This window comes from Zeugodacus cucurbitae, chromosome 5 (genome assembly GCF_028554725.1).
Source record: "Zeugodacus cucurbitae isolate PBARC_wt_2022May chromosome 5, idZeuCucr1.2, whole genome shotgun sequence".
NCBI classification, from domain to species: domain Eukaryota; kingdom Metazoa; phylum Arthropoda; class Insecta; order Diptera; family Tephritidae; genus Zeugodacus; species Zeugodacus cucurbitae.
In genome coordinates this window covers 30,219,338-30,243,825 of record NC_071670.1, presented here as the reverse complement: position 1 = coordinate 30,243,825, position 24,488 = coordinate 30,219,338, and the positions used below count along the sequence as shown (strand labels likewise).

Sequence of the window (24,488 nt, the reverse complement as noted above, 5' to 3'; positions counted from 1 at the left end):
CCACTTATGGGTCAAAAACCATATCTCAGGAACTACTCGACCGATTTCAATGAAACTTGGTTTGTAATAGTTTCCTTACATCCCAATGATATGTTGTGAAAATAGGCCAAATCGCTTCACAACCACGCCTACTTCCTATATACCAGAATTTTGAAGGCGACCTGAATCGTTTACTTTACAATTTATAAAGTAAGTACTAGTGAAGAACAACAATGCAGCGGGGGCCGATAGATTACCGGCAGAACTATTCAAATACGGCGGCGAAGAACTGATAAGGTGCATGCATCAGCTTCTTTGCAGAATATGGTCGGAAGAAAGCATGCCTGACGATTGGAATCTCAGTGTGCTCTGCCCAATCCATAAAAAGGGAGATCCCACAATCTGCGCCAATTACCGTGGGATCAGCCTCCTAAATATCGCATACAAGGTTCTATCGAGCGTATTGTGTGAAAGACTAAAGCCCACCGTCAACAAACTGATTGGACCTTATCAGTGTGGCTTTAGACCTGGAAAATCGACAACTGACCAGATATTCACCATGCGCCAAATCTTGGAAAAGACCCGAGAAAAGAGGATCGACACACACCACCTTTTTGTCGATTTTAAAGCTGCTTTCGACAGCACGAAAAGGAGTTGCCTTTACGCCGCGATGTCTGAATTTGGTATCCCCGCAAAACTAATACGGCTGTGTAAATTGACGTTGAGCAACACCAAAAGCTCCGTCATGATTGGGAAGGACCTCTCCGAGCCGTTCGATACCAAACGAGGTTTCAGACAAGGTGACTCACTATCGTGCGACTTCTTTAACCTGATGCTGGAAAAAATTATAAGAGCTGCAGAGCTAAACCGAGAAGGTACAATCTTCTACAAGAGTGTACAGCTCCTGGCGTACGCCGATGATATTGATATCATCGGAAGCAACAACCGCGCCGTTTGTTCTGCTTTTTCCCGCATGGATAAGGAGGCGAAGCGAATGGGTCTGGAGGTGAATGAGGACAAGACGAAATATCTCCTGTCATCAAACAAACAGTCGGCGCATTCGCGTCTTGGCTCCCACGTCACTGTTGACAGTCATAACTTCGAGGTCGTAGATAATTTCGTATACCTGGGAACCAGCATCAACAACACGAACAATGTCAGCCTCGAAATCCAGCGCAGAATAACTCTTGCCAACAGGTGCTACTTTGGACTGAGTAGGCAATTGAACAGTAAAGTCCTCTCTCGACGAACCAAAATCAAGCTCTACAAGTCGCTTATCATTCCCGTCCTGCTTTACGGTGCAGAAGCTTGGACGATGTCAACATCAGATGAGACGACACTAGGAGTTTTCGAGAGGAAAATTTTGCGCAAGATTTATGGTCCTCAGAACATTGGCAACGGCGAATACCGCAGACGATGGAACGATGAGCTGTACGAGTTATACGACGACATTGACATAGTTCAGCGAATAAAAAGACAGCGGCTACGCTGGCTAGGTCATGTTGTCCGAATGGACGAAAACACTCCAGCCCTGAAAGTGTTCGATGCAGTACCCGCCGGAGGAAGCCGAGGAAGGGGAAGGCCTCCACTCCGTTGGAGGGACCAGGTGGAGAGCGACCTGGTTACACTTGGGATCTCCAACTGGCGCCGAACTGCGAAGGAGAGAGACAGGTGGCGCACTATCGTCGATTCGGCTATAACCGGCTAAACGGTTGCAACGCCAATCACATACATACATACTAGTGAAGATATCGGTGCAGAACTTTGCACAAATACTATGTCAATAGTGTGGCAGCCCCATTCTAAACATCGCCGAAATCGGACCATCGGTTTTTAAGGCCCCATATATCGAACACGAGGACCTCGGTGCTTCTAATCTAATATTCTAGTTTCCAACATTCAATGGACTTTATACAATATATATGATGAATATGTGGGTCAAATTGTGTATTATATAATATAAATAAAGGTAAATAAATAAATTGCGAGAATATAAAATGTTCGGTTACACCCGAACTTAGCCCTTCCTTACTTGTTCCTTAACAATTTTAATTAGCGCGATACCATCTAATTCTAACTATGCCATTTTAAACTCTATTACTCAGTTTGGAAGAACTAACATTAATTATATGTATATAAACTACGTTTGTACTTCAATTTGAAAACTCTCTCCATTCCATTAGGCTATTGAGATAAGAACTCCAAATTATATAAAGAAAATAATTAAATTTTTATCACGCATATTAAGTCTGCAAATAAAAAGTAAGTGTACATTTAAACTTGACATTGGTGCGTAGGTGGGGTGTAAAAAGGGTGGTAATGAATTTCAGAATACTAATGGTACCCATACACCAAGTGCTACGTTGCAAACGATGGTCTGAGGAATCAAATTCCTGCAATAGCTGGTTAGTCTCGGTATTATAATAACAAATAAGTGATTGGTTAATTGATCAATTAAAAAACTTTTATTACGATCTTTTTTCCAAAATCAATGATAAGTTTCTTCATTTAGATTGATTTTTTTACCTTTTAGACTCTGCTTTAATATTTTAGTAATAAAAAAATATTTAAAGCTCAATTATTCAGCGTAATCGTAAAGAAACTTTTGTTACCATAGAAGCTACAATATTTTTAATATTAAACAAATTGAGATTTCCTAAGATGTTTAGAAATAAGTCTTAAAAAAAGAAATAAGTCTTAAAACTTCAGAAATGTTTACGTCTAACACTTGATTATAACATTCTTTATTTAAGTTGTAAAAGCTCTTCCTTCAGTTAATCATTTAATGCCGTACTTAGGAGTCCGTGCGCTGTCAATTAGTTGGGATAGATTAACTCGAAAGAATATATGAGTATAGTTAGATATATAACAGCAACGGGAAGGTGATACTAATGTTCAATTTATGTTCTACTTATTAAATGAATCATGTTAGAATCAGAAAATGCCTCTCTCCTCCCACTAGCAACACAATAACAATAAGAACTCTTGGCAGTCAAATTACCACATCTATATTGCTTCCACGTTTCCCTCAGGATATACCTTAAAGCTGATTAGTGCAAAACTGTGCCAGCGTTTGAGAGTATCTTTTCCATTGATTAAATGTTTACGAATAATTAAACATTGGTGTAAAGATATAATTTTATACATGTTCTCATTTGGACCGCGCGCTTCCTTTTTTGAGGATTCATATATTTGCTCTGTCCTTTCTAGTACACTTGTACTTTGCCAATGTTAGAAGACTACAAAATAATTAAATTTTTTTCAGTAGAAATCGCAAATAGTTTTTTTTCCGACGCGCTCACTATTCTTTATCTTCCTGATAAGCTCATTTGCAATCAGTAGATATGGCGCTAAGTTCTCTGATTGTGACAGTGCGGGAGAACCAATGCACGCGGCTTTATCGGTGTACCGATTGAGCGAACGGTATTTTTGTGTTGAAGTTTTGTTAGATGGCATTCAGTTGGCAAAAGTGTCTGTGAGTGATGTCGTGCGTCGGTGGTTTTCATAAATACGAGTATTACAACTTTAAATGCCATCTGGTATTTTCGTATTGCAATCCAATTTCTGCACGAGTGTTCAATATTTTGAATTTTGTACCTTCGCATAACATATACTCTCACGATAAATACACTCACTGTTGTTTTACTCTAAACAATAAATTTGGAGCATTGTTCTTAGTTCTCAGAACCATTTGTGCGTCGCAAAGATATCGAGAATGATAAATCATTAAAATAAATTTAATATTTTCACTTCAAAACAGTGGTAACATTCGGCAGAACTTATTTTTAAAATCAAACTTCGTCTATGTTTTGTTAACACCGCTCTTTTGGCTTGTTTTACATGAGATAAGGAACTGTATTTATGGTTTTGCGATAGCGTGGAGTATGCGCGATTACAATAACAATTTAACTGTTAAACTAAACACTGAGCACTAAGTTAGACGCATTGCTTTTCCCACATTTCATAGAAATCGATAAGAAGATAGTGTCGATTCACTAGAATTTACAAATTTATACCAAAATATGTAGTCTATAACTCGGTGTGCTGTTGGATTAGTCGGTGAAATCGGAAAAAAAAGTTTGCTGTTGTTTTAGCTTGTTGTTAGAGTCGGAAACGAACGGATGTGTTTTTATGATTCGTTAGAGAATTAAACAGTTGCGTGCCGTGCGGAAAGGAAACTCCTTGAAAGTTAATTTGGAGATCGTGTTAAAGCCTACAATGGATAAATGCTTAAGCAGTTTATGTGGTCGAAGAGTAAGTAAAACTAGCAACAGAAACAAAAAAATATAATTAATATATATAGTATTAACTCTCGAAAAAACTTAGAATTAGTTACGAGCCAACTGAATTTTATTTACTTACCTAAGCAATATTATGATTATCTAAAGAACAGTGTTTCAAAATAGATAAATACAGTAGAAACATATGGTAACTCACCGAGTCATCTCATTTTTATGTCGATTGGTTTCATGGAAACACTCCATCTGGGAGGTAGGTAGCTTTGTTTAATAATACAATTAGACGAGAAGATAACAAAGATAGCGGAGATATTGCGGATTCTTTTAGAAATATGTTTAACTGTTTAATTACTGAAAAATCAAAAACAAGTAAGGAAGTGCTAAGCTCGGGTGTGCCGAACGTGGTATACTCTCGCAATTTAATTATGTAGTTTTATTATGAGCACACACACCCGTATATTCGGCATAAAATCCATTAGAATAACCAAAATCAATATATAATATATGGATTACTGAACAAACTTTAACTATTGTTGCTAACAAGCTGCCTTATATTTAAGCCAACTCAGCCGATAATACGGTATTGAGTTCACCGGATTTTTGAAAATACATATAGGAGGTATGTACAGTGGAACTTCTCTAACTCGAATCACATACTCCACAAAAAAACTTCGAGTTACAGAGATTTCGAGTTATAGAATTTTCATTAAAACATAACAATTTTCAAAAAACTATAAAATGAAGATTTATTCCCAGTTTTTTTATTTACTTCGCATAAAGTGTTATGTACATACATAAATTAAAATATGTATTCTGTAATTCTGTTTGTTTCAGTTTGCTATTGTTTGGATCTTGACGATCCATAAGTGTGATATCATATTTTCTGTTCGCCTCCATACGATATAGAGACACTCTTTTAAAATTCTACCTCGATAATAAAATTTTACTTTTTGTATTATGCCCTGGTCAAAGAGTTCTATTTATGGAAGGAAATTTGTATGGTATATGACTTCTAGTGCCAATTCAAAAGTTCGAGTTATGGAGATCTTCGAGTTATGGAAGTTCCACTGTATATGGAGGCTAGAGGAAATATTGACCTGATTTTGCTCATTTTTGGCAGAGAGGCACACTATTAGAAAGAACACATCTCCTTTAAATTTCTTTAGAATATTTGAAAGAATTACCGATATTTTCGGCAAAAAATTAGCCACAAGCACTTAGGTCCTCATGATCGATATATGGGACCTTGAAAAGTTATAGCCCGATTTCGAATTTCGATTTTAAGACTGGCGATATCTCACTAGAAACGTAGGTTTTTTTGCAAATTTTTGTTCCGATATCTTCACTGGTGCAGAATCAGATAAACTTCAAAATTAAGAATGTGTCTTGAACTAAATTTCGTTGAAATTGGTCGAGTAGTTCCTGAGTTTTCACCTCCATTTTAATTTTTGTTTACCAATATGAGTGCAGCTTTAGCAGAATAACTATTAAAATAACGGAAATATTCACATTCAAAATAATATAGAAAAACAATAGCCAAATCGTAATTTAAACAAATATAAAAACAAAATAATGCCGAATTCATTGGTCTCATTCCTTCATTTGTTAGGCAGAACAAAGTTCACCGGATGAGTTGTGTATACAGTGATCTCCGCTTAAGGATTCATTTAAGTGCCTTTCCCGCTTAAGTGTCTCAAAAGTCTTGCATGTTAAGAAGGGGCACCTAAGCGGGGATTGCTGTACATCAAGACAGTGTCCTTTCAAATTTGGTAAATCTCTTCAAGGTTATCTCAAAAGTTTCGTAAAAGATCGTTTCTTTTATGCGTTCTAAATTAATAATACGGCTTCTTGGAATAATCGATGAAAAGAACTGTAATACCATTTGCTATATATCATCGACTAAAAATAATAAATTCCGTTCAGGTGAACTTGGCACTGAAAACCTCTTCAAATGTCGTGGTTAGTAAAAGTGAACATATGTATGATATGAAAAACCCCCTAACTCAACTGATTATTCTTGCACCCTATACTCAATATACGAATATTTGCGTAATTATCTATAGATAAACAAAATTATGTTGTGTTAAGTATGACTAATGTTCACATCTATATTCTGGTAATTCAAGTGAACAAATAATATTCAGCTAGTCAGTTGCGATATCTGTATTTACGATTCCTGGTATTTGATAAGCTATCTTTGTTAGCAAAAAGCTGTAAAAACGCGACAAATTCGATAGTGCTGTACGAACTTGATTTCAATTTAGAACACCTTTGTTTCCCTTGCAATGTTGTTGTTGTCATTTTTAATCATTTGTTATTTAACTTATAGAGGCCTGTGCCTTAATTGGACACCAAACATATTAGCACTGCTATAGGTGCAAGCAAACAAAAATATATTTATTGCTATGTATGTACGTACGTACATATATAATCTCACTTTTGTAAACACTAAAGTGCGGACATACATACATATGTACATACATATGTGTTTGTGAAATGCTACAATTGAATGTATACGGATTTTAGAGGTTAGGGTAAAGGTTAGGTTAGCTTATTCTGGTAGGTCAAAAAACCACACTTAGACTAGGTTAGAGCAAAGTGAAATATACGAGCTAAATTCAAGATCCTTAAGTACAGTATATGGTGACTAGAGAAGGGTATAGACTAGCCGTCATCAGAGATGACTAATGTTGGAGACACCATATCTCTATTTTTTATTCATACTCTTATTTATTCTAAAGTTATATATTTTGAAGTTAAGAATCTGCTGAGATGTGAAGTCGTAATGAGACATAATAGATTGAATGGCACTAAATAAGTTTGGTCTAAAATTAATAAAGACCAGTAAGGAAAGGCTAAGTTCGGGTGTAACCGAACATTTTATACTCTCGCAATTTATTGAAGAAATTTTATTAAGATAACGCACAAATTTACCCATAAATTCGGCATAAAGTTTAATAGAATAACGAAAATCGTCCTATATAGTGTATGAGGGCTGAAGTAATTACTGAACCGATTTCATTCAATTTCACCAGCAAGGTACACTATATCCAATACTATAGCTCACTTAATTTTGCTAAGATATATCACATATTAACCAATACATATGTATATGCGTAATAAAGCCCAATGAATTTTTGAAAAACCTTTAATTAGGTATATGGGAGCTAGGGGATGATATTTTTGCAAAACCTATAATTATGTATATGGGAGCTAGGAGATGTTGTGACCCGATTTTAATATTTTTTGGAACAGAGACACACTATTGGAAGAAAACAATTTCCTCTGAATTACATTAAATTAGTTGAGAGATTTACCCATATTTTCGGTTAAAATTTAACCTTAGGCGCTGAGTTCAACATGTTCGATATCTGGGGCCTTGAAAAGTTATAGTCCGTTTTCGACAATTTTTTCACAAGTGATGCCACAGATCATATACTGTATTTGTGTAAAGTTTTATTTCGCTATCATCATTGGTTCCTAATGTATATATTATAAAGTAAAGGATTCAGATGGAATTCAAAATTGAGTTATAAAGAAAGTAGTCGTGGTTGTGAACCTATTTCATCCATTTTCCACACATGTCATCAGGGTGTCAATAAAATATTATATACCGAATTTCATTGAAATCTGTCGAGTAGTTCCTGAGATATGGTTTTTGACCCATAAGTGGGCGATGCCACGCCCATTTCCCATTTTGTAAAAAGATCTGAGTGCAGCTTCCTTCTGCTATCATTTCTGTGAAATTTTGTGTTTCTGACGTTTCTCGTTAGTGAGTTAACGCACTTTTAGTCATTTTCAACCTAACCTTTGTATGGGAGGTGGGCGTGGTTATTATCCGATTTCTTTCATTTTTGGACTGTATAAGGAAACGGCGAAAAGAAATGACTGCAGAAAGTTTGGTTTATATAGCTTTATTGGTTTGCAAGATATATATATAAAACCAATTTGAGGGCGGGGTCACGCCCACTTTTCCAAAAAGATTACATTCAAATATGCCCCTCCCTAATACGATCCTATGTTCCAAATTTTATTTTCATAACTTTATTTATGGCTTAGTTATAGCTCTTTATGTGTTTTTGGTTATCGCCATTTTGAGGGCGTGGCAGTGGTCCGATTCCGCCCATTTTCGAACTTAACCTTCTTATGGTGCCAAGGAACACGTGTTCCAAGTTTCATTAAGATATCTCAATTTTTACTCAAGTTACAGCTTGCACGGACGGACAGACGGACGGACAGACAGACATCCGGATTTGAACTTTACTCGTCACCCTGATCACTTTGGTATATATAACCCTATATCTAACTCGTTTAGTTTTAGGACTTACAAACAACCGTTAGGTGAACAAAACTATAATACTCTCTTTAGCAACTTTTGTTGCGAGAGTATAAAAATCATCGAATGCATCTCTGACATTGAAAAGCTACTCACAAAATCATTACTCTCATGTTAGTACCAAAATGAAGATGAATACGAACGCCGTAAATGTGGGTAGCGCAATCAAAGCACCTTCAATTTAAATTTGAACTTTTGCCCTGATTGAATTCGCCAGAGAAATGATAATAAGATATTAATAATATGACACTAAACGCAAACTCAATTTTGCGTCATCCGTGAATTCTGTTGAATTCATTCATTGAATTATTAGAAAAGGTTTGCTGATACTGTCTATCAACTTTTTGGTGGCACTTGCCACAGAAGCTAATTGGGGTAATTAGTTCTCTGACATGTGGCGCCACAGTCAAATTATTGAAAATATCATAAATATTATTCAAAAAATTATATTTATGCCCGATTCGTTGATTTCATCAGACTGCTCAAGAGCGTAGTCATAGTTTTAAGACAAGTATAAGAGACCGCAGCTATGATACTGTTACTACGAGTGTCGACTGGGAGTAGATAAACGACTACTGAGCGATTGTCGACTACCGGTGCTATTGTAAGTATCGATCAATGGCTGAACGCTTCAATCGCTCATTTGTCGACAAAATTTTTTTAACAATTCCAAATTTTTGAATTTTTTCAATCAAGTTACACAATAGCAAAAAAAAAAAGTAAGGAAGTGCAAAGTTCGGGTGTAACCGAACATTTTATACTCTCGCAATTTATTTATTTAACTTTATTTATATTAATAATACACAATTTGACCCACATATTTGTCATATATATTGTATAAAGTCCATTGAGAGTTGGAAACCCTAATATTAGGTTAGAAGCACCGAGGTCCTCATGTTCGATATATGGGGCCTTGAAAATCTATGGGCCGATTTCGGCTATTTTTAGAATGGGACTGCCACACTATAAACGTAGTATTTGTGCAAAGCTCTGCACCGATATCTTCACTAGTGCTTACTTTATATATTGTAAAGTAAACGATTCAGATCGTCTTCAAAGTTCTGGTATATAGGTAGTAGGCGTAATTGTGAAGCGATTTGGCCTATTTTCACAACCTATCATTGGGATGAAAGGAAACTATTACAAACCAAGTTCATTGAAATCGGTCGAGTAGTTCCTGAGATATGCCTTTTGACCCATAAGTGGGCGACGTCACGCCCATTTCCCATTTTGTAAAAAAAATCTGAGTGTAGCTTCCATCTGCCATTTCTTATGTGAAATTTAGTGTTTCTAACGTTTTTCGTTAGTGAGTTACCCCACTTTTAGTAATTTTCAACCTAACCTTTGTATGGGAGGTGGGCGTGGTTATTATCCGAAGGAATGTATTAAGAAGGGACTAAAAGAAACGACTGCAGAAAGTTTGATTTATATAGCTTTATTGGTTTGCGAGATATTTACAAAAACCCTATTTGAGGGCGGGGCCACGCCCACTTCTCCAAAAAATTACATCCAAATATGCCATTTCATAGTGCGATCTTTTGTGCTAAATTTTATTTCGATAGCTTATTTATGACTTAGTTATGGCACTTTATGTGTTTTCGGTTTGCGCCATTTTGTGGGCGTGGCAGTGGTCCGATTGTGCCCATCTTCGAAAGCAACCTTCCTATGGTGCCAAGAAATAAGTGTGCCAAGTTTCAAGTCTACAATGTAAAATACCCAAGTTATTACTAAAATGGCCAATCTAATTTTTTCTGTAGTGGCATCATTGACAAATGTTATAAAAAATGTGGTTTTTGACAGTGCTCTCTCAAAACAAAGAGTTTCATATATATGACAAAATCTACTTTTTTCTGGGTATTGGACTAAACTAATTTTTTCCAGGAGATTGAGTCATAAGTTAAAAAAGTGTATTCACCGATATTCGAAGTTAGCCTCCAAAATCGAAATATTTGGATTCGAAGTTCGAAAAAGGGACATAAAAAATTATTATTAATTACAGGATATAACTACTTTTTAATTTTAATTAATACAATGGTGAAATATGAATGATCACAGTTTGAATTACAAAAAAATAAAAAACTTATATTTCTAAAAATACTGGATCTGTCATACAAGCTTGATGACAGATTTCTATATACCATCGAATTAAGAAGAAAGTTGAGATTTAATTTTAGATTTAGATTTAGAATAAATCTCCCGGAAAAAATAGATTGGTCCAATACCCAGCCGAGTGTTGTATAGTGTTATGACTTCCGTTCAATATATGCATGGAATTTCGACTCGATCGTCTAGACTAAATTAAGAAAATAATACGGGATCGTTAGATAATCGGTTACTGAGTTATAGCATTTTGTGACAATCTTCAAGGTATGAGAGAATTTGAAAGCAAATTGTTTTTTTTTTTCAAAATTCTATTACAAATTATATTATTAAAAAATATATTTTAATCAAATAATGTTTAAACGGTTAATATTAACAATTTAAATTTTATGCATTTCATATTTATATTTAGTTTTGCTTTAAGTTAAATCAGTTAATCGTATCAGTTAATTGTTGATTAGTTTCGTAAGGTATTTCATTGGCACCCGCATTAAGCAAGGTCCGACTGGGTGCAATTTTATTAGACATTTGTATGGGTATCACTAATGAATTTACCGTTCGAATACAACCGTATCTATATAGACATGCGAGAAACAGAAAGCTTATTCTCCAAGTAATGCTCTCACTTGGGTATATGCCACAATCTAACTGAATTGAAAACAAAGTTAATTTAATAGCACACAGCAAGTACTTGTTGCATAAACTCACATGACGTCATAGTTGATTGAACTGGAAGTAAAAAACAATGACAACGAAATATTTCATATTAATAACAAAAGTCATCGAGGTACATGTAAGTGTACTTAAGTGCGTGTTATATACATATTTCCGCACTAATAAATACGTCATATATATACATACAATCATAATATTGTGGAGAGCATAGTCTTATGAGATTATTTTTAGCTCATCAACCAAAAATAACAGTTACGATAAAGAACAGAAATCAGGTTAAACAAAATTTGATAACAACGTGGAATACCTCGCATTGTCAGAGAGGCCAGCTTTGAGAGAGAGAATCTTCCGGCTTGATTTGTTGCAAGACCCGTTTATAGTTGTATGCGGCATGTATGTGTATTTGCCGCTGTTTGCCCCACCATAGCGGTACAAAGTGGAAGTTAAGAAAATGGGCAATTAACTGTGCCAAGAAAGCAATGCTCTCAGCTAAAGATGTGCGCCAAACTCGAAAGCGTGCCGTACAAGCACATAAGCATACACACACACACATGCTCGTACAGTCGGAAGAAATGCGAGTTATATCGCAGAAAACTGATGTACATGAGCGTAAAATCTGTTTTGGTTAGAAGATTTCAAGTTCAGCATTCGTTTGAATTGTTTAGTACTAGGGGAATCGTGCGACCGAAAGCGTCTAAGCGTCTATTTCGCGGATAGTTGCTCGAGTGCACACTATTTATACGTATATATATACATATATATATATATATAGTTCATGCAGTTCATGCTACAGCGACCGAATATGTATGTAAATTTGGCTTACGATCGCAACGCATTGCCGGAGTTAATTGATCAGCTGGACCGGTTGGTTGAAAGTCATTAAGAGACAAGCGGGTGTGTGTGTGTGTGGATGAGGAATTTGAAAATAAATACCATGGTGATCTAAAGAAAAAAAAAACAAAAGAGAAATATTAAATAAGTTGATTAATTTACATACATATGTATATATAATGCCCGAAAAATGCATTGAAGCATAACAACTGATTGAATTCGACTATATACATGAGTGAAATGATTTGGAAAGCTCAATGAGTTGGTGGAATTTTTGAAATTTAAAACAGATAACACTAAATTAAATATGCTGAGGCATTGCATTTTGAAAATGTTCGTATTGAGTAAAAATCTAATCATTCGTTTCTATATTGATGTAAAAAAATTTAATACAAAATATAATAAAATAAAAGTAAAGCAAGTCAAGTACTGAAACACTAATTTCAACATAATTTTGCAGTATTTTTCAACATAGTATTTGATGCATTTGCTTAGGAACGGGATATATGTATAAAGGGTATCCATTTCGAGGTTCCCTACTTTTTTAATGAAAAAAAAAACAGAAAATTCAAATTTAATGGAGAATGTTTATTATCATTCGAACGACAATTCTTTGGTATTTATTTTTTAAAGATTATGTCTATCAAATGTGGATGCGGCAGATGGTCCATCCATTGAGTCCAATTTTCGATGACTCGTTCAAGAATTTCGACTGGAAACTGGAGTGTTGTTTTGCTCCGAGGTCTAAATCGAATTGGTATTGTCTTTACATATTCCCCATAGATTTTACTCGACCTCGGTGGCTAATCGGCCGGCCCAAAACGTGAAATTATCTGCTCACCAAAGTGTTCGATAACGGTCGCCAGTGATGGTTACATTCTCACCGGCTCATTTTTTAAGAAATATGGACTGATGATTACACCGGCCCACTAACCACAGCAAACCATACATATCTAGTCGAGTTGTTACAAAATAGGAGTTAAACTTCTAGAAAATACATCTCAATTCCTTGTCAAAATACCGATGTCAGTATACTTGAAAACGCTGTGGACTTTTTGGGAATCACAGTTTAAAATATTAGGCAAAATTGCACAAATTCAATCAATTTTTAATTTAATCCTTTTGAGATGCTCAATGCATTCAAACTACAAAGTTCGTAAAATAATGTAAGTAACATTGACATTTATTTAAGCTTTAATAAAGGATGATAGTAATAGATAATAATTAAAGAATTGTGATTATCTATTTAGTGGTAGCAGATAGCCGCTCTCGCCTAAGTAGCCTTAGGTTTTGTTTCTTATTGAGATTGAAACAGTATTGGAAATATTTGTCTCACTAGATTTTAAATGCAGTAGCTGAGGATTAAAGGGAAATCAGCCGAAGAGTGAAAAGTTGTCGAGCATAGCTCGTAAGAACCTATAAAAACGCATGCTCTTTGAGCTGAGCGTGGAACATTTGCTTAACCCTCGGTATACTTTTGCCAGCAATATGTTAATTGAAAAGCTTTACAAACCTTTGTGCAGAGTTCCTTCTAGCGTTAGGTGTTAACTAATGCTACTGTATAAACTAAAGGCGCAAAATGAAAGATAAATACGCTACTTATTTATCACAAATATGAGCATATATTTACACACTCATATAATATGTAGATATTCTCCAGGTTTGAGAGCTGATGGACCGCGGGTGGCCAAATAGCCATTTAGATATTAGATGAATGGGTGCAAATAAGTGGTGCAAATAAGTGGTGCAAATGTTTTCCAAACTGTAAAAATGTGAAATGCTGCAAATGAATAGATTTTTTCACCGCTCTATAAACTAAATAAATAAAAGTAATAAGAAAAATAATAATAAACCAAACCAACATACAACAATAAAAAACTATTAAATTAGACAGCGAAAGGTGTTGAAAATTAATCTCGTAAAAGTGCGACAACACACAATCAGAATCAACACTAAGCCAAGTTTAACTGTGATTCGACATAATGCGCGTAATGCTTGTGACGCGGGTGCATGCGCGTTTCAACAGTCTCACATGAAATTGAACGCGATGTTCCAGTGTAATTAGTTGAATGAATCTCAACACAACTGTTTGTCATGGCATTCCTTATGACAGTTCAAAAGCAGTGCTGAACAAAACCACATTCCAACAAATGCTACGCATAACGCGCCAACGAAATAAAGTGAAATTTTTTGCGGAAATCAAAATCTTATTCAAGCGTGCAGTTTTTTATTTTCAATTTTCGTTTTTGTTGCTGTGATTTCGTAAATGTGTTTGGGAAAAAAAATCGTTTATAAATATTTCGAAGAGTTCTGTCTTTTTTGCGTTTGTGTTTGACATGTTTGTGTGATTTTGGCGCGGATTTCCAGCAGAAAATGAATTTTGTGGGTCGGCATGATCACCTTGCCGGCGGCTATCGACGCGTAAATACAGCAACTTATGGGTTCCCACTGTTTCACAATACGGATGAATCGAAGACATTTGTTAAAGATAGCGTCTCATGGAAATGGCATAAGGTGTGTGGCAATGAAAATATATTAATAAAATCTCATGCACCAAATGTAAAATTAATGGTACTATTCTTTAACGCTAGGTATTCCAAAGTAGGTAAAGACAAAGTATTTGTATAGTTATATGTGTATATATTAGGGTTCTTAAAATTATTCGATTAACCAGAAAACCGAGTATCCGGTTTGTAACCGTTCGTACGAATATTAACCGGTTAGTACCATTCGATTAGTCGCAATGTTACGTCTATTCGAATAATCGTTCAACAACGGCTGGCAGCATTTGAATAAATGAAAATTGTTTGAAATCCAAGCAGCCTTTGATTTTTGTTTGTTTTTATTTGTGAAAATGTCAATTGTTCGCATTTTTCATGAGTTTCATATTTTTCAATAAACATAGAAATTTAATGAACTTTCACTTTTCGAATAGTCGACAACGAACGGTTAATCGAATAGTCGAAAATGAGCGGTTAATCGAATAGTCGATGACTGACGATTATACGAATAGTGTAAACCGAATATTACTATTCGAATAATGACCTATTCGGTTAGTCGAATACCAAGAGCTCTAGCATACATATATGTGTAATGTATATATTTTTATATAATTTACAAAAGTAGTCTCGGTTATATTCCGAATTTCGGCAATATATTTCTATAATAAGGAAATATGAACATTTTTAAGAGTTCGAGTTGCAAGTGAATTGTATTATATTTTATGTATTTTCGTATATTTGGAAGCTTTGCGCGAGCTCGTGACTATCCCTTGGGAGATCAAAGTCTTTTAGTGGACAACAAATTTTCTATTTAATAAATAATAATTAATTGAATGGAATTCTAGCTATATTGCTAATTTAATGCTAACTCTCCATTCTAATCTATTTAACTAAAATTAAAGAAAGCTTTAATGAGACGCGGATTATTTTTCACCCTAAAGTATCAAATTCTACTGAGCACTCAAAAACAGTTCATTATGTTATAGAAACAACCTTGTGACAGTAAACGACCGCAGTAGGCGTTTTCCAGATACAACTGTGGTCGCCATTGAAGGAGAACATAAACGTCAAAATTCTAGAGAAGAATTTTATTATAGTAACAAGCTTTCAACTTTCTATACATTCCTTTCACCTTTACGATGCACACCTTGAAATATGATAATTTTGCTTCAATAATATTTGAAATCGGTCCAGATATTTCCCCAACCCGATCGTACCAAATTAACTATTGTGAGTTCCATATCACCATATCATATATAATAAAAATTTATATGAATTTGGATGAGCTTGGATAAGCATGATGTGTTTCGGTATCAACAATGCTTGTAATCGATCTATATTTTCTTTTGATTACCAATGTTGTGGTTATGTTCGGAGAAGTTTTTCCAGATATTTAGAGGGTCTCGTAAAGAAAGTAAATAAACATAGTTGACCGTATTTCCTTATAACTTGGCTAACAAAAGAAAATGTCTCCGTCCCAACATGATATTTTTGGAAACATTCAACACTCTTCAAATACTTTCAAATTAGGAGCACAACTAATGCTTTGTTTGAAACTTAGCCTGTTTTGCTTCAATATTATATATTTTTACAAATGAATCGAAATTATCCACTTTAGAGACGAACATTGGAATTGATTACATATTTCTAAACTGATAAAATATTATTTGTTTCACGCATGAAATTGATGACGTCAGAATCATCAAAAAAGTAACAGAGAGTTATGAGATATACCCAGAGTGGCATCGTCATTAGTTCGAGTTGATAACGGTGCTTGCAACCAGCTTTAGTTAGATATAAAAATAGATCATTTGGAATTACCTTTGTAATCAGAATGCTCATACACAGTGTACATACATATGTATTTATTCGTATATATGAGCAATTAATATTTTATGTTCATTTTTTCAGTTATCATCTTTGATATTCGTAAATGACAAAACAAAAAAAAAAACACATTTAACTTCCAGTGATTCATTGCTCCGTTTTTAACTAATTTATCTTCTCAAAGTGTCAAAAATCCCAATAATTTGTTGCGAAGATAACAATTTTGGTTATTGAAGTGCCAAAAATCAAAAAAATATAATGAATACATTATATAATAATAGAAGGTAAGCTATCTATGATAAAAATTTTATGGGTTCTATTATTAGGCCGCTTCCATTCAATTCACTTTCATATGGTATTGAAAAACGTAACATTTACCACTACTGTACAGATAAGAGAAAAGCTGGGCGTCATAAGGTAGAACGTCCAATATAGAATCTATAGTATGGTACAAATCGATTTTCAAATTTTCAAAAATAATTTATGGCAAAAATTTGCCGACAGTTATTCCTATAATTTTTTATTAACAAGCAATTCGGGATCCATTACCCTGTTTTTAAATTAACCCCTACGAAGATTTATTCATTTGGGATTTGCGGAAACTTAGTTTAATCTTCGACACATTTTCGAAATCGAACGTGAATATTGAAACCTTACGTATTATCGATATTAAAAATATAAAATTACGTAAAATATTTTTACAACACGTGATTAGGACCGAATAAGTAATTCAGAAATCATAATACAGTGTCTTAATACCTGTACATATCCGTGTAACTGTAAATAATAAATACAAATATTTTTTACACTACTTGCTCATGTTTACTGTAGTTATAGCGATTGATCTAAAAACTATTGAACTTAATAAACACCCAGCAAATTGAGATAAATCTGGTAAGCAAGCGAAAAATTAAAAGCACATTATAGGCAGAAGCGTTAATTGATTAGGCACACAGCATTCGAAGTGCTATGAATAGTCATAAGGCCTGGTGGAAAGTCGAAAAGTTCAAACAAAACAATTATAATACATACTTATATGTGTTTATGTGAAAACGAATTTATTTTTTAATCTTATGGAGCAACACCTGATCCTTTCTTTTGTTTGCAGCACCTTCTTTGTATATATCGAAGCATTACTCATTTATTTATTCATTATGTACTAAGTTCGTAAGAAGAAGATATCTGGTATCTGTTGCCAACAGATTTTAAGGTATATAATAAATGTGTACATGCATCAAAAACAATATACCATAAACTCTAAATGTTGTACATACCATAGTTTAAGCTCTTCAATTTATATTCATATAACGGAATATTGTATCTAATAGATTATGAACTAATGGTTCTTTAGGCCGCTTCTCCATTTTTTACTTGCTTTCTCACCTAGTAATAGCGGAGTGCCATTTATTGAAGGTGGTTTTGTGTTTCCTGATAAACATCACTATCTCAGTTTTGCTTCCACGAGGTCCACGAGCGTATTTAGTAATTTACCTCTTACTGAAACAACATGCACTCCCCTTCTCTGGACCTAACAACACTATATTCATTGCTGTATCATTGGGTATAACAAGCCTCCTTGAGGTGTGCCTCTTTGGACAATCTGCACGTCGTTGAAACTCCCGGCGTTGAAATTATGAACCTAAGTTTCACTAGGATAGATGTCCAGATCTTTAAGCCTTAGGTTTAGGGCATTACGCTGGAGTTTATAAAAGCGTATTATTTTACTTGCAAAGATTTTTCAGTCGTTGTTACCACCGATTTTAAATCTATAATATTTAAGGACCCAATGTTATGTACAGACTTTGCTATTACCTTTCTTAGAAGAGACGCTTCTACCGTGGTCTCGATTTCTCACAGAAGGATTTCCACGATTTTCTTATTCCTCTACTTGGGAGTGTTTAGCTGCATTAAATTGCTTTCTGCAGCTTTCTGTGATTTTTTAAGCTTAGGGAACCGCCATTGGGCCTAATTTGTCCTTTAAGTTAGTTAGTGAACACGCCACTTCTAATGCTTTCTAATAAATCTATTAAAGCTCCATCATTGACGTATCGATTTTATTTGTATTTTCGATAAATAATCCAATTATATGTTTATTTATTTGCTCTAATTTAAATTATTTTTCTTTCTCTTTTGATAGGGTTCCCGTGTTAGCACAATTAATGATTGGCTACAAATCAAAATTGGCGGCGATGAGGAGGTGAAAAAGAAAAAGGGGCGACAACAACTAAATCGCATCAAATCCACAAAATACACACTAATTACATTCCTGCCACAAAATTTGCTCGAACAATTTCGACGTATAGCGAATTTTTACTTTCTTATTATGACGGTCATATCACTAGTAATCGGTAAGCCACACTTAGCTTAACCTTAAATAGAAGTTATTTATGCAATAATTTGTTATTTATGCCGTAATTATTTTGCTTAAAAATTAGACTGTTATTCGAAAATACTGAATATTACTCGAATATGCTGAATATTAAATGGCGAAAGGGTGCGAAAATATGTTTGTATGAACTGGCGAGTGCTAAAAGCTAGATAACGAGTAATTAGCAAGTGATCTTACGCTACGTGAATGAACGGAAAATTATATAAAATAAAAAAATAACTCGAAGCCTTTGATTAAACTTCGCGTACGATTATATTGATAACTTCGAAGTATTTTAAGTTCTGCTTGGTAAACAAATATTATCTAAATTCCCGTTTATATAACTGTGGTTTAAACTCAATGTTAGATAGATTTCGCATTCGGTACTCCACCGATTCTATCTTATATTTCTGAGCAAACTATGAAGAGGTTGAAGGCGATGTTAGCAGTTCAAGAAGAAATGCTTCATAGTTGTTCTTTACCGTTTCATAGGTATCTTAAATGGAAAGCAACACATATATTCATTGATCTAGATAACACATTTATAAATATTATATATAATTATGAACTGACATACTTGCTTAATTTTAACAAGAACAAACGGTAACTTCGGCTGTACCGAAGGTAATATATCCTTCACAGGTGCATTTCTTTTAGTAAATATGTGCTTAAGCAAATCTAAAGACGTAAGAAAAAGTAAGTAAAAAAAAAGAAAACATTTTACTAATTCTTTTTAGCCGGGTTGTTTGCTAGAAACATTAAGGTTATATAGTTAACCGATCTGAACAATTTCGGAGATTAAATTATTACCTTAAGCAGTAATCCATGTCAAATATCGTGAAGATACCACGTCAAATGCCATTGATTACGATCTTTCGGTTTGTATGGCAGCTATATGCTATAGTGAACCGATCTGAACAATTTTTTCGGAGATTAAATTATTTCTATGAGCAATAACTCACACCAAATTTCGTGAAGTAGTTATGTAGTAAAATGAGGAAGTTTTCCATACAAGCCCTTGATTCCGATGGTTCAGTTTGTATGGTAGCTATATGATATAGTGGTCCGATATCGGCAGTTCCGACAAATGAGCAGCTTCTTGAAGAGAAAATAACATCTGCAAAATTTCAAAACGATATCTTAAAAACTGAAGGACTAGTTCGTATATATACAAACAGACAGACACACAGACGGACATGGCTAAATCGACTCAGTTCAACATACTGATCATTTATATATATACTTTATAGGGCCTCCGACGCTTCCTTTTGGGTGTTACAAACTTCGTGACAAACTTAATTTACCCTGTTCAGGGTATAAAAATGTCCCAATTTTTAGATGTCATATGTTACTCTTGGACACGCTTATTTTTGCTGAAGCGTTTACTTTGTGTACTTTTGTATATTATTTGTTGATTAAAATTGCTGCAATTAGCATTTTTTTGTTAAACGACAGAATATTCATACGCTCGCTACGTCTCAACTCTTTGCGGCTCTGAACGCCTAGTTCTCCTGTTGTTTGGCGGACCTTGACCATCACCTTCGTGCGCCAATTCGCACCCAACAATGCAGCTCAAATTAATGTGGCACAATTAAAGTATCTATGCAAGTAATGTTGTTATTGTTATTGTTTTTGTTAGTGTTTGTTTGTTTGCTTGATTTTGCATGCGCTCCACCATTGATGCTGCGTTTGCAGCTCTTTGATTGATGTAGTCAAATAGGAATAAGAATGTGAACGCGAACTTCATGCTGGACGGCGTCACTTAGGTGGCACACATACATATACACTGGTGGCCACATAATTAGGGACAAAATAAAGTTGAGTAAAACCGGCGTTTCAGTTCAATGTTTTTAGCACTAAATTTTCGCCTAGAGATCCACTGTAAATTGCAACGGTATATTATAACTGTGCTCAAAAATGTAGCACGTTTTTGAGTGACGAATTTAGACACTTTTACTAAAATTCAGCGGTTTGATGAATTTATTGTATTTTGAGTGTGCTGGTGCTTGGTCACATAATTAAGGACACCAATTTTTTTTATTGGATTTTTTATTATTTTAACACAAAAACTTGCGGTAAGTTGTATAAATCATTTGTATATTAACTAAATATTCAATATCAAATTAAATAATTAGATATGGGTCGAAAAAAGAGTTGTACTCCAGAATTGAGGAAAATGATTATTTACAAGTACGTGAAGGAAAAAATGTCCATTAGAGCCGTAGCGAAGGAACTTTTATGCTCAAAATCAATGGTTCACAATGCTTTGATTTATTATGGAGGACAAGGAGTAAAATAAGAAAAAAACGGGCCAGAAAAACTACTTCAAAGGACGATCGTGTAATTTGTAAAGTTTGCAAGGCGAATCCTTTTTTAACTTCCAGGCAAATTCTTGGCACGATAAAGGATCAACTGACCAACGATGTATCAACACGAACCATCAGATGTCGTCTTCTTGAATCGCAAGAAAAAAACCGCACATATCAAACAAAAACTTAAAGAGTCGTATTAAATTTGCAAAGGAGTATATCGGAAAACCCTTAGATTTTTGGAAACAAATACTGTTGAGCGATGAATCCAAGTTTAATTTATTTTGTTCAGATGGGAAGCAATTTGTTCGTTAAATTTTCAATAAATCTATACCTTAGAAGATAATAAATATGGTAACTGAAGTTTAAAAAAATATGTCGCTTTTAAATTATAAAATAAACCAATATTTCAAAAGAAAACGGAGTGTCCTTAATTATGTGACCACCAGAGTATGTATATATAAAGTTTTTCTATTTGCGTCTTTGCGCCATGCCAATATTCGATCATATTCAGCATTTTTTATTGTTGTTGTTTTCTTTTTGACTTTTGTTTGCTTTTCTATTGCATATTAGAATTTCAGTTCACTGATTGAATTTATGCGGTGACACTCTTATGTGCAATCAATTAAACTTTATTACTATGAATTATGGTTTATGTATGCTTTGTTGTTGGTACTCACTGTACTCGAAATGCTGTTGATTAGTAGCGTATATACACATCCATGAACATACATACATACATATGAACCGAATGTATGTATGTGTGTATCTATATACTTGACGCTTACACCTTTGACAGACGTTTGACTGGGCCTCTGCCCCTCTCAACGTTAACTGACACGTGTAGAGTTGCAAGCCGTCTTCGATTATATCATTTTGTGTGAAGTGAAAAAATTTCCATAATTCTCTAATATTTAGTAGTTATCTTAATTTATTAATATTGCATATACATTGTTATATTATTGCAACCGATAACAAATACACATATAATTAATTTATTTAAGCTTAACGAAATCCATGGAAATTTCATTATTTTTTTAAGCTAATCAAACGGTAATGAAACCAAAGCAGCTTCAATAATTAAAATATTATTCATGAAATTGTTTATATGTAAGACTGTACGTGAAGGGAAATATTAAAAATATAATTCAAATTTCCACATAAGCATAGCTATATAGTTAGTAACAGAAACAGAAACAGAAACAGAAACAGAAAGAAAAATAGAAAAGTAAAATAAAAAGAATCGAAGCGGAATTTCAACAGAAGCTTTAAATCTCTGCAGCTGGCGGCAAATATTTATTTTGCGGCAAAAATAATTAAAAATATGTGACATTATTTACACAAATGTATGAAGTAATTGTATTACGGAAAAACAAACCCTTGCAATTAGACGTTTCTCTGAATACAATAACTGTCATTAATATAATACAGGAAGTTTTACTATATTAAAATTGACGGCACCACTTGTCCGTTTATCAAGTGTGAGTTGAATATTAATAGAATTGATTTCGAGGTGCTGGAAGTTGTTATATCAAATAATTTATATTATCATTTTTTTGATTTGATATTTTTTGCGCTGATTCTGCGATAGCTGTGAAACTTAGGCACGTGTCTTTTGAAGTCTGCATAGTCTCTAAATGTATGGATTCAAATCTAAGGACATACCTATACAATACCATTGATTCCGGTTTAATGTGGTAAGGTCAGCCTCGAAAAAGGTCCAAAACTGATTATGTGGTTGGTGTTTTAGTTGGGCGAGTATTCGAGGTGACAGATTACGAATTTGACGCTACTTTTCAAAAGTTCTATGTGTCTAAACAGATCCGTCATTTTGAATTTTGAAAAACCGACACCGGATTCGTAATTCATGCGGCTGTGTAATTAATAGGGAGGGAAAGAAAACGTTTTGGAATCGTTGGAGCTATGGGGAGGGTCACACTAAAGTTAAATAAATAAGAAAACGGTAATAGAAACCGCGTAATATACGTATTTCAAAAGACCAAGAACAGGTCAAGGGAAAATTATAACCACCTCTGCCCTTTAGCCCTTGCGTACGATTCTGGAGTCTCCGATAGACCATTATAGATTCTTCTATTTTAAAAGACGTTGGTATTATTTCATCGAACGATCCAAGTTAAGTTATTGATCGTTTAAAGTTGCGCCGCGACAGAACAAAGATCAGATCAAATTTAAAAGAAGCGGACTCCAATAAAATACCTCGCGGTTTGAATTTTGACGGAAGGAAGGATAAGTCTTTATTCCGTATTGATAAACATTGGAAATTTTACAGAAAACGACAAATGAGTTACCACTACTATTACATTAAAACGGCAAAACTACAGGACCTAAATGCTTTTCGGGTGCCATCGGATCTCAATTACAAACTGGTCAAAAAATGTCGATAGTCGAATTTACCGTTATACCTACAATAATTGAAATAATTGGGGAAGAGCTTCGTACCGACCAAAAGTATTTATACAACGTAATGACCGTTATCAGTACTGGCATATTTTTTTCTGATTTAGTTAATATGGAACCTGAAGCCCTTAACGATTCTAAATGGATAACCACAGCCACCCAGAAAATCTTCTCATTGCCATTTTTGATGACGACAGATAGGTTATAAGGGGTATTGCATATCGATGATCGATGTTTAAAGCAACTTCAATGCCAAGGGTTACACTGACATTAAAATGTGGCGAGACTGTAATACTCAACTAAACTGAACCACCTCTAACTTTAAATATAGCCGATGAAGCCTTGAAAGACATTGTCAAAAACGGTCTTGATACATCCCATACCCAAGCCGTGGACCGCTGTGTCAAGTTGGTACAGAAGCATCGAGTGCAGTTTGTGGAGAAAATAAACGAGATGGTTTTATTAGGGCAAGGCTGCTATCGCGTCACAAATGCCTTATTTCAATCCAAAAAAGTTTGATGTGTGAATAGTATTTTAAATAATGTAAGAATATATTTTTCATAATAAATGTTTAAAATGTCAATTTTTTTAGTTTTCGACTGTACTGGGGCATCTCAAAATATTAAGTCAGCTGTTTGATATTTTGTGTGTTTGTTTTATTATTAAAAGGCAACTTTTCATAGTTATGCCGTTAAAAAACAAGAAAAAAATGTTTCTCCATACATTATCGCTCCACCTTAATGTACACATATTATTGCTAAGCGCAAACAATATGGTGAGGAAGACCAAGGTTGTGAGAAACCAAAATTAATTATAGGTAAATTAAACGTATAAAAATTCAAAGCCATTACTATTCAAATAAAGTTGAGGCAGCACTAACTGCCATCTCTATCAAATTGTTAAACG

At 34.3% G+C, this 24,488-nt stretch overlaps 1 protein-coding gene across 3 annotated transcripts in view; it reads left to right on the top strand.

Annotated features, from left to right (window-relative positions):
• The window catches only part of LOC105216450 (phospholipid-transporting ATPase IF), a 33,525-nt gene that overhangs the window by 2,786 nt on the left and 6,251 nt on the right, over positions 1-24,488 (top strand). Inside the window, exons 1-2 of one of the 3 annotated variants that reach the window (XM_054232517.1) lie at positions 3,264-4,233; positions 18,625-18,835. In XM_054232517.1, the coding sequence (XP_054088492.1) occupies positions 4,198-4,233; positions 18,625-18,835 (247 nt within the window). In that variant the 5' untranslated portion in view covers positions 3,264-4,197. Of the gene's footprint in view, positions 1-3,263; positions 4,234-11,650; positions 14,674-18,624; positions 18,836-24,488 lie in introns of those variants that run through there. The other 2 variants (XM_029042997.2, XM_011190941.3) reach the window with 2 other exon arrangements.